Genomic DNA, 11,206 nt, shown 5'->3' with positions numbered 1-11,206 from the left:
TCCTATCACCCTCGACCGTGACTGCCGGTCCCTGAGGAGAGCAGGTGAGGCAGACCCTCAGCCCAGGCGGCCTTTTCCCAGAGACCCTTCTCACAGGGCCCCTCCCCAGAGGAGTCCACACCCTGCCCCCTCAAAGGCCCCCCAGAACTTGCTGGGGAGGGAAGGACTGACCACCGTGTAGAGGACATGCATCCAGAAAGGCGGCAGGAGTGGAGGCCAGGTACAGCCTCGTCCCCGTTTGAAGTCAAGTCATTCTGGCCTTGGGCCTCCATCTGCACCCACAGCTTCATGCAGAGGGTTGGGGGGCGCAGTTTGAACAGGCAGCGTGGGGCTGAGTAGCCATTGATGGAAAGGGAGATATGTAGGGGCGGGGGGTGGGTCCCCGGGCTCAGCTGGGAAGCAGATACCTCAACAGTAGTTCAACAGGCAGCCAGGACTCTCTTCTGTCCGGCAGCCTGAGGGCTCTGGACGGGGAGAGGCAGGGGGGAAAGCCAGGGTGAGGGCTGTGATCACACAAGCGGGCTGGGAGCAGAAAGGAGAGAGGTGAGGGCTCCAGGGCACTGCTTGGTCCAGACCCTGAGGCCGTGGGTGGAGGATGGGGAGACACAGCAGGTCTAGGGTGAAGAGGGCAGCTCCAGTGGGCTGGGCGGTGGCCACAGCCTCAGCAGACGCAGGGATCCCTCACATGACACCCCTCAAGGCAGGTCCCAGATGCTGCACTGTGACCGAGGGCCTCGCCAGCTCCCGCGGAATCTGTGCAAACCTCCTGCCAACTCTTCCCCCTGACGCCCCCTTCCTCCCTCCCAGGCGGGTGTCCACCGGCTTGAAGATGGCAGATGGCGGGGACGTGGCCTCTGGGGCTCCCCAGCCCACCTGCATCAAGGTGGACATCCACCAGGAGTCGGCTCTGGCCAAGCTGCTGCTGAGTAGGTGTCCCCTGCTGCAGCCCCACGTGCCCTCGCCGCACGCCGCCTCCCGGGCCCTGGGCCACCGCCGGCTGCTGGTGGCCTCCTGGGTGAGTAGGGCGAGGACGGGCGCCCAGGCTCCCCAGACTGGGAAGGGTAAGCCCCCTCCTCTGGCTGCACGCTCTCCCAGCCAGCCTCTCTCTGAGTGGGATGCTTATGCTCTTCCTAGAGATCAAGTTCCGGCCTTTCCTTCACTTACTGGCCTCTCAGTGAAAGCTGTAGGTAGGGTGGGCTGTGGGCTGAAGGGTGCAGAGGAGCCCCTGACCATTTAAAGTCCCAGCTGGTGGAACCCGGAGTTCATCCTCTCACGGCCCAGCGTGGGCTAGCTCTCCCCTCCCCTTGCCTTCTCTCCCCTCCTGTCCTCTCCCTTCTCGTGCCCCCTCTCTTCCTCTCTTCTCTCTCTCTTCCCCTTTCATAGGGTTCTAACCTTTAGTACATGGAGTGGAAAGTCCTCAAAACTCCCCTGAGGCTTAGACGCAGACTGGGCCTGGGACCCGGGATCCGGGTTCTTGGGTTTTTCATCTTTCAGGCGGTGCAGATCGTGCTGGGGGTGTTCAGTGGGGTCCTGGGGGGATTCCTCTTCATCTCCTACTACACCACGCTGCTTGGATCTGGAGCCCCCATCTGGAAAGGGGCTGTGGTGAGTGGGGCGGGAGGACCATGGGCAGAGGGACCCCCTATCAGAGGTGAGAGACCACCACCATCGACCCCATCAGAATGTAGACTGTTTGCAGCTGAAAAGACTCCCAGATCTCTAGGCTGACACCAGGCTTCTACAGACGGGAAACTAGCTGAGCTAAGGGCTGGGAGGGCCACGGTCACCGGTCAGCTCTCCCGGGTCCCTGCACCGGGCTTCTCCCACCACGTCTCCCACCTTCAGCAGCAGATCAGCTAAGGATCTAGGGCAGGGCTCATCTCCAGGCACTTGCACTGAGATGGAGGGAGGCGGAACGTGCTGGAGCGTGTGTACAAGGGAGATGCACCCCCCGGTGGTTTCCCATTGCCCTCTGCGGGCCCTGCACACAGGGGAAGTCCAGGGGGGCTCACCGGACAACGGCAGCTATGTCAGCAGATGGACGTGTACCATCTGCGGCAGGAGGTGGGTGGGCGGATCATAGCGGGAAGGAGGCGCCCTCTGTCCTGCCCACCCTCACAGAACAAGAGCAAAACACACATACCGATTAAGAGAGGAGCCCAAAGTAATGATCGTCATCCACCCCACGGCCAAAAACACTGAGATTAGCTACAGAACTGCCAGACAGGATTCAGATCCATCTTTCCCTTGGCATCAGCCAGACTTCCTGTCCTGGAAGACCCGCTGGGTGGGAGGCTGAGCGCTGTTGGAACGAGCGCCTGCCCTCACCCCGAGGCAGCGGACGCTGATCCTGTACTGAGAGCTCCTCCAACACCCCGGACCTTCCACCCCACCGCCCTGGAGCTTTCGTAAAGCACCTGGTGTTGCTTAAAAAGAGAGGGTTTTGGAGAAGGGAAGGGGGGCTTACACCCGGCTTGACCATGAGCAGTTTTGATGTCCCTAAAATAGAGGGTCCTGCAGCCTCGGGCGTTTGATTCGGCCTTCAATACCCTCACCGTTGAAGACAACAGAGCTCAGCTCAAAACCTCGGGTCCACGTGGGGTGCTGTGGGGAAAGGCCAGCAGGACGGTTGGTTTTGCCTGTGGGACTTTAGGAAGGAAAAAGAAGCAGGCTGCTGGGGGTGGGGCTCGGCTGCCCCGAGCTACCCCTGCTGCTTCAATCTCTCCCCAGGCTGTGCTGGCTGGAGCTGTCGCCTTCATTTATGAGAAACGAGGTGGCACCTACTGGGTGAGTTCGGGGAGGGGTTGACACCAGCCCCGGAAGCTGGAGGCCACCCCCAGCCTGCCGCCCATCCCACGCCCCCTCCACTAGGCTTCCCGCTCTTCGTCCCGGGCTGGGCTCCAGAGAGACTGAGTCTCCAAGGTCTGTCTCTGCACACTGCCCTCACCAGGCCCTGCTGAGGACCCTGCTCGCCCTGGCAGCTTTCTCCACGGCCACAGCCGCCATCATCCTTGGGGCTAGAAGTTTCCATGAGTACCACCATTTCCTCTTTAATGGTATCTGTGATGTCTCCCCTTCCTGGAGGCCCACCGGGGCCCCCAGCTCTCCGAGTGCAGACGAGGGAAGGCTGCAGCTGTGCACCTCCTATGTGAACATGCTGAAGGTAGCCGGGCCGGGGGAGGCAGCAGGCGGTGGGCAGGGAGGGTCGGACAGTGGAGGAGAGTGAGGCTGTCCACCAAGAAGGGCGTGACCTGTTCTGCCCTGAGCGTGTCTCCCGTCACCACAGCGTGGCAGCGAACGAAACAGAAGCGGTTCCTATGGTTGTGGGAGTTACAGATCTGTGGGAAATACAAACACTGAACTCATAATAAAGGAGCTAATACTGCAAATACGTGAAGAGCTGCGAAGGTGTTAAATGCATGTTCAAGTCTTGGGCTTGTCAGGGAACCAGACCACAGCCCAAGCCCATCGCTGCTCAGATGAGGACGCTGAGACCCGGTGACAGGGGTTACTGGCCGCTCTCTGCATGCTACACCCACTGACCCCCACCCCGGGCTCCTTCGTCAGCCTCCCCCCACCCCGGAAGCTACCGACTTGGGGATGGGATGAATGGGGTGGAGAGTGACCCTGTGCCATGATCAGCGTGAAGACAGACCACAAATGGCAACAGTCTCTCTGGGTGCCTGTAGCTTCGGTCCTCTGTCCCCAGGCCCTGTTCATAAGCATCAATGCCATGCTGTTGGGGGTCTGGGCTCTGCTGCTTCTAGCATCTCTGGTCCCCCTGTGTCTGTGCTGCTGGAGAAAATACTGATCTAAGGAGGTGAGTGCCTAAAGCTTGTGTCTGTGTGTTTGGGGCAGCAGTGCTGTCCAGGGGAGATAGGAATGGAGAGCGGATGGTTTGGGGAGGAGAAAAGTGTCATTACAGTGAGTGTCAAGGGGCATCATTCCTGTCTTTCCACCCCAGTAGTGGCCCAGCCCAGAGACCCCCTGTCCCTGACCAAGTAACACCCAGTCCAAAGACCCTAGTGAGGGACTTCCCTGGCAATCCAGCGGTTAAGACTTCACCTTCCAATGCAGGGGGTGCTGCTGGTTCAATCCCTGGTCAGGGAGCTAAGATCCCACATGGCTCGCGGCCAAAACACCAAAACATAAAACAGAAGCAATATTGTAACAAATTCAATAAAGACTTTTAAAAAATTGGTCCACATCAAAAAAAAAATCTGAAAAAGAGATCCTAGGAAGCTAGGGAAGTCCATGTACATGGTGGGACCTTGGGGCTCTTTGCATCAGGTACCATGAGGCTGATGGTGGATCTGATTGGCTCCAGAAGTAAGCTGCCCTGGTACAGAGCATTTACACTTTCTCTCCCCCAGGGGCTGTCCCACCCCCTCCTTTTCCCTTAGAAAAGAGACCCTCCCTTGGAAGAAACTGCTGGGAGTGAGTGAAATTAGCCCTGCTTCTCCAGAGGACTCATGTCTGGAGCTCCACCTGGACTGGGTGTCCCAGCATCTGCCTCGTGGAAGAAGAACCAGGCCGGGAAGAGAGGCTCTCCTCTGACCCCTGTTATCCTTCCCCCATGGCCACAGCCACTGCCCTGCACCACCAACCATCAGAGCTGCTCTGGTCCATTTCCTGCTCACCTTCACCATCCTGCCTGCTTCATGTCCCCTCTTGAGCAATGATGATAATAAACTCTCGTGCTGTTGCTCCCAGTTTCTTGCTTAGGGTATTTCTCTTGGCTGGAGGGAGGCAGAGGAGAATGAGGCAACAGCAAACCTACAAAGCTCGTTCCACTCCCAACAGCCAGTCTGGGTCTAGAGTTGCCGGTCTTGAAAACAGATTCTCTTTGAGGCTGGTCCTGGGACTGTAGGCCCAAATGCCTGGGAATGAAGGATGAAAGGAAGAGAGACTCTGATCCCCACTCCCTGGTATGAATTTTGTCATACCAGGATTGCTAACCAAGGTGGAGGGGAGCGTATCATCATCTAAACCCAAAAAACGAGGAAGGGGAGCAATTACTGTGTTTCAGCCAGAGACAGAGAAACCTGATGGAGATGGTGCTTGATTTGAGCTCTCACCTTCCCAGAGAAACACAGCCAGCCTGAGATGATTCTGCAGCGAGGCATCCTGAGGAATAAATACCCAAACTACCCATTTCTACCTCTTGCTAGTTTTCCCTATTCGCCAAACCTAACAGGAAGTCATGGGACATTGGGCAATGATATGATCCGTATACGACACCCCTCTGGGGCACAGAGAAATATGGAAAGGACATCTGGAGAGGCAAACAAATGGTATCTGAAACAATTACTTTTGTTTGTGTGTGAAAAAATATGGTTGAAGACTTCCCAAATTTGCTGAAAGACATAAACAGACAGACTCAAGAAGCTCAATGAACCCTTAACAGAACCAGCTCGAAGAAGTACAAGCCTAGATATATCATAATCAAACTGCTAAAAACTAAAGACAAAGCCTTGAAAATAGCCAAACAAAAATGACCCATTACCTATAGAGAAGGGTAATCCAATGACTGTGGTTTCTCATCAGAAACTGTGATGGCCAGAGAAAGTGGCACCATGCTATTTTAAATCATTAAATATAAGCACAATATTGAAAAGCAACATTTTAGTGTGACTAAAAACAGAGCTGGCACAAGGGAGTCTGGGGGGTGATGGTCTGTCCTTTATCCTGATCATGGTACTGGTTACAGGAATCTGTACATGTATTAAAACTCACAGACCTGTACACAGAAAAACAAAGGACAGTTTTACTATCGTAATAACTCATAATGATACGGAGATAAATTTAGGATTATTTGTCCATCCCTATCTCAACACCTCCAAGTCATTTCCAGATGTGTACATTCATTTTCCCCCTCAAAATAAGAGTCTCTTTGATGCAAGCCTGTGATTGTAGCTGTACTTTATATATATATTTGTTGTTGTTGTTGTTTTGTTCTGTTTTGTTTTGTTTTGGCTGCGTTGGGTCTTTGTTGCTGTGCATGGATTTTCTCTAGTTGCGGTGAGCAGGGGCTACTCTTTGTTGTGGTGCGAGGGCTTCTCATTGCAGTGGCTTCTCTTGTTGCAGAGCACAGGCTCTAGGAGTGTGGGCTTCAGTAGTTGTGTCACAGGCTCAGTAGTTGTGGCGCACGGGCTTAGTTGCTCCATGGTATGTGGGATCTTCCCAGACCAGGGCTCGAACCCATGTCCCCTGCATTGGCAGGCAGATTCTTAACCACCGCACCACCAGGGAAGCCCTGTATTTTCAAATAAAAAAATTGCTTTTGAAAAAAATTTTTTAAACAAAAGGCAGGGCTGGCAAGATACCTGATTTCCTACAGAAGAGAAAACCGAAGATCCAGGACTCTCTGAAGCTGTTCGGAACGAGGGAGGGTAATCAACGGGGATGGAAGCTGAGGAAGAGCTCGGGGGTGGTGGTGGGGGGCGGGGGACTTGGGAAGGGGTCAGTCCCAGAGACTCAGATCTGCCAGATGCAATAAACAAAGGAGGTTGCCACATTCTGACAGTAAAAGATCACTTCTGAGCAAAAGGGCAAACTGAGTTGACATTCATTTAACTGAAAAAAGAATGGAAAGAATTTACATCTAGTCAAAGCCCTAAAATGACTGAATTTGGAAACAATGTAGAAGAGAAATTCATACCATCTTTAGCTTGAGAAAGAAAGTCATCCACCACGGTCTTTATCTCAGATTTATCCTGCAAATATTTCTTAGGACAATATGTTTTTTAAACTTAGTAATTAACAGGCTCCAAAACAGAATTAAAACAAGATTGAATTTAAATTCAAATGCCTGCTTCCCTATCTGAATTCCACCCCTCCCCCCCACCCCCCCACCCACCCACCCGCACAAGCCAGCTTGATGTAATTAACTCCGCCACCTAGTGGCTACAAAAAGTGTTCTTCAGGAGAAACTAGAAAATTAATTTTTTTACACAATTCTTTGAAAATTGTCAATGTATTACTGAACAAATATCTACTAATGCCTCCCATGTGGCAGGCACTGTGGGTCCTGGGAAGGGAACTGTGAACAGTGCGACCATCCTTGCCTAACCCAGGTGACCTTGAGGAGTGAGGGCCAAGGAGGCAGGACATCTTCCCCGTCCCCCAACAGGCGTAAACCTGCCACCTGTTCTGCTTGAGGCAGTTGGTTAGAATCGTGCCATTACATCCCCTCGAATCCAGAATTAGAGGGCAGATGGGAGGTTTCCTACTGCTCTACCACCTCCAGTTTTCTCCCTGTCCCACCTCATCTGCTCCAGGGACCCACAGTTCAGGAACCAGATATCCCAGTTCTGAGCTGGAGTCAGCCCCTGTCACAGCCCACCCTGCCTGAGCGTCCATACAGGTGGTAGCTCGGTCCTGCCCCAACCCTGGCCCACTGGGACACAGGCCTGCCCATCCACTGGGAAGACCTTCCACACTCACAAGAATGGCGGGGACATGGTCCACGGAAAATCTCTTCTTGGAAACTTGGGCTCCATGGTAGAAGGACCCCGGAAGTGGCCTCTCCCTCCCCTACCCGGCCAAGCCTGGGGTCCCAGAAGAACCTGCCTGCCCCACAGCGGAAGCAGTGTGATCCAGGGCCCAAAGAAGATACCCTGAAGCACAGCTCCAAGCCTCCAGCACAATCTGGTCACCTTCAGCACAAAAGACAAGAAGGATTTCTTAAACAAGACACCAAAAGCACCAGCCATAAGAAAAGACTGATACATTTAAATGCATTAAAATTAGAGACTTCTGGGCTTCCCTGGTGGCGCAGTGGTTGAGAGTCCGCCTGCCGATGCAGGGGACGCGGGTTCGTGCCCCGGTCCGGGAAGATCCCACATGCCGCGGAGCGGCTGGCCCCGTGAGCCATGGCCGCTGAGCCTGCGCGTCCAGAGCCTGTGCTCCGCGGCGGGAGAGGCCACAGCAGTGAGAGGCCCATGTACCGCAAAAAAATAAAATAAAATAAATAAAAAAGAGATTACCTGAGACCAGATTAAAGGAGTGCAGGCACTGTACACACCCTAACCCTATCAACAACCCCATCCTTGAACCATTGTTATAAAACTCCTCACCAAATCCTCCTGGGTTGGGACACACAGTTTTGAGGGGCAGGAACCCTCTGTGTTCCCCTTTTCCTGGCAGAACAATAAAGCTATCGTTTTCTACTTCACCCAGAACTCTGTCTCCAAGATTCGATTCAGCCCCGGTGCACAGAGGCCAAGTTCTCGGCATCAATACCAGGAGGAGTGGAGAGCAGGCAATAGATGAAGGAGCTGCTTGGGCATAGAACTGGCTGGTGTGCTGGAGGGGCTGGGAGGCCAAGAAGTCCAGGTCTGGCAGGACTGTCAGATGCCCAGCTGGAGGGTGCAAGGAAGGGGCATTCCCATGATAAGGGAGCTATAGGTCTGAAACTCCAAATAGTAGGAACTAAAGATAGGCGCTTAATAACCATTTTAAAGACATTGGTGGAATGGCATAAGCCATGAGTACAGATAAACTGCATGTGGGGAAGTAGACCAGTGAGCAATAATTATTTGCTGAACATTTCTTCAGCACTGGCTGCACGCCAGGCACTAAACCAAGTATTTTACGGTGATTGAATGCCTTTGCCTCATTTATTATAATCCTCACAGCAACCCTTGTGAGGCACTGACTAGTGTGATCCTCATTTTACAAACAGGAAACTAAGGTTCAGAGAAGTTAAGTAACTTGCCGAAGGTCACACCGCTAGGAAATGTCATCACGGAGAGTTGAATCCAGAGAGTCTGACTCCTGATCCTGGGCTTTTTGTTAATCATTTCACTGAATGAGCTCCTCGGTTGCTCAATCTATACTAGAGTTTTATATTTTTTTCTTCATGTTGTTTACCCCCAAGGACTGGTAGGTCTGAAAGATAACACTAGAATTAACTGCTCTATGCCTGCAGACTCTGAGTTTTCCAATTTGTACGTGTTCCTGAAAGAGCCTGGGACTTTGCCCCCATACCCACGAGTGAGAAAGAAAACCGAGGGAAGTAATGTTTTGACTAATGCAGAATCGTCTCCTAACTCCATTCCAGATGATTTGCATTTCAAATCAAGTAACCAGCCGTTCCGAAAATTCAGTCTGGGGGTGTGACTTGCGCAGTGAGAGGTGAAAATGCAAAAACATGTCTGTTTTCCCCGTTTCAAACATTTTATTGGCTTCTCATGGTCTCCGAGATAAAGTCCACATTCCCTGCACGTCCGGCCCTTGCCTACCTCTCTGGCATTTTTACTGGCTGTACCAACTGCTCCCTCAGCAATACAGACAACATCGCTGGGCAGCTGCCCACTCCTAACCACCACCAAGGGAGCCTCTGCCTTTCCCCCTGGCATCTTACTAGGAAAATTTTCAAACACACAGAAAAGTTGGGGGGAAAATTTACATGTACCCATGACTCAGACTCTACGATTAATATTTTGCTATGTTTGCTTTGTCACATACCTGTCCACCTCTCCATCTCTTTTTGCATTTTGTCTTTTATGCATTTTAAGGGAAGTTGCAGACATCTGTACCCGTCCCCTTAACTACTTCAGCACACATATCATTAACTAGAGTTCCATATTTGTTTTCAGTCCTTTTTTCCCCGCTTTGAGGTAGAAGAGCCCAGACCTTGCTTCTTCAAGCAAGTGTCAAAGCCCCACAGCTGAGAAGCCTTTTCTACCCTGGGTGCTCACAAATCTCCCATGTCTTGGAGCCTACGAAAAACACCGGCTCGTCGGCTCCTACAGCTCTAGAGAAGCCTTGGATTGTGTGCAAAGCGAAGGCAGCCTGCTAACGGGCCTGACCGCCCACGCAGGGCAGAGGCCGCTCTGCTCATGCGTGAAGTCGGCGCCATCCCTGGGGGGGGCGGGGACCAGCTCACTCCTGCCCCCGTGAGGAGCCTTGTCACGTGTGGCACCACCAGGCCGTCCTTCCGGTGCCCCACGCAGCCCCCGCCGGAGAGGGTCCCTTCCTCTTCCAGACGGGACCCAGAACTGTCAGAGGAAGCCTCCAGTGCGTGGAATCTGGGTTTATCCTGGACAGATTCCGATAGCTTACAATCAGAGATTAAGCACCTGTTTAGGTGCAAAAATCTTTACCAGAAAAAGCAAATTTTTCCAGCTTATGCCCTACCTTCTAGGTTAAGTTATAATGCCATTGAGGTGGCGAAAGATATCCTCTAGGTATAATATTTGTTTGAAGATTTTTTTTAGGTAGGTGTGAGCAAAGGTATCTGTTACTAGCAGTAGGCCTTTTTTTCCCACACACCCATCCTGGCATAGACACAAAAGTTCCTTTCCTGAAAGAGACATGGAAGGGCTACCTACACAGATGAAGGGGGCTCAGCAGATGCCTCTTGTAAGGAAGGTGCTCACCTGCCCCTTACAGGACTGAATACCACCCTGTCGCAGGGAACAGGGATGGCTGCAAGTTTGGGGGCCAGAGAGACCCAGGTGCAAATCCCAGTCCTGCCACTGACCAGCAGCGCAGCCTCAGGGATGATGCCTGTTTGCAGGGCCACCTCTAGGGCTCCTCGAGGCCATGCACAGCGCCCCTGGCACAGTGGCACCTGGGCCTGCGTGAGTGGTGGGCGTGGTGGGGGGTGTTCACTCCTCAGTGAAACCCAGAACCTCCCACGTTAATGTGGAAGGGACCCTCCTCACTGAAGAGACAAGCTGGCCGGTGGCCTCAGTTTACCCCATGAGTGTCACCTCCTCTGGGTCCCCTGCCTGCACCTCCCTTTAACAAGCACGCCCAGCCTAACCCTCAAAATCTGTAAAACAAGATTCTACCGGGTCCTAGTGGGGAACAAATCAAAGGGATGACAAGGATGAGCCTGGCCCGGGGAGCTGGGTTGTGGCTCCCTCATAGCCAGGGCTGGCGAAGCCTGTCTCACTCTGTACCCTCAGGGCCCAACTCCAACCCCACCCTGAGAGCTTGATACTCTCTCTGTTAATCTGAGCTGGAATATTACTCAGCCATGAAAAGGAACAAACTAGTGCCATTTGCAGAGACGTGGATGGACCTAGACATTGTCGTACAGAGTGAAGTAAGTCAGAAAGAGAAAAACAAATACCGTATAATATTGCTTGTATGAGGAATCTAGAAAAATGGTAGAGATGAACTTACTTGCAAATTAGAGAAAGAGTCACAGATGTAGAGACCAAACTTATGGTTACCAAGGGGAGAAGCGGGG

At 52.8% G+C, this 11,206-nt stretch overlaps 1 protein-coding gene across 1 annotated transcript; it reads left to right on the top strand.

Annotated features, from left to right (window-relative positions):
* The first annotated feature begins 7 nt into the window (after positions 1-7).
* On the top strand, positions 8-4,706 carry TMEM176A (transmembrane protein 176A). The gene is made up of 7 exons (XM_060155894.1): positions 8-220; positions 808-1,015; positions 1,135-1,605; positions 2,731-2,787; positions 2,951-3,163; positions 3,710-3,820; positions 4,404-4,706. Exons 3-6 carry the CDS (start codon positions 1,402-1,404, stop codon positions 3,809-3,811), a joined length of 576 nt encoding a protein of 191 aa, XP_060011877.1. The 5' UTR covers positions 8-220; positions 808-1,015; positions 1,135-1,401; the 3' UTR covers positions 3,812-3,820; positions 4,404-4,706.
* Positions 4,707-11,206: the final 6,500 nt, after the last annotated feature.

The sequence above is a fragment of the Lagenorhynchus albirostris genome, chromosome 8, assembly GCF_949774975.1.
Source record: "Lagenorhynchus albirostris chromosome 8, mLagAlb1.1, whole genome shotgun sequence".
In the NCBI taxonomy this organism is placed as follows: Eukaryota; Metazoa; Chordata; class Mammalia; order Artiodactyla; family Delphinidae; genus Lagenorhynchus; species Lagenorhynchus albirostris.
This window is presented reverse-complemented; position numbering and strand designations above follow the sequence as displayed.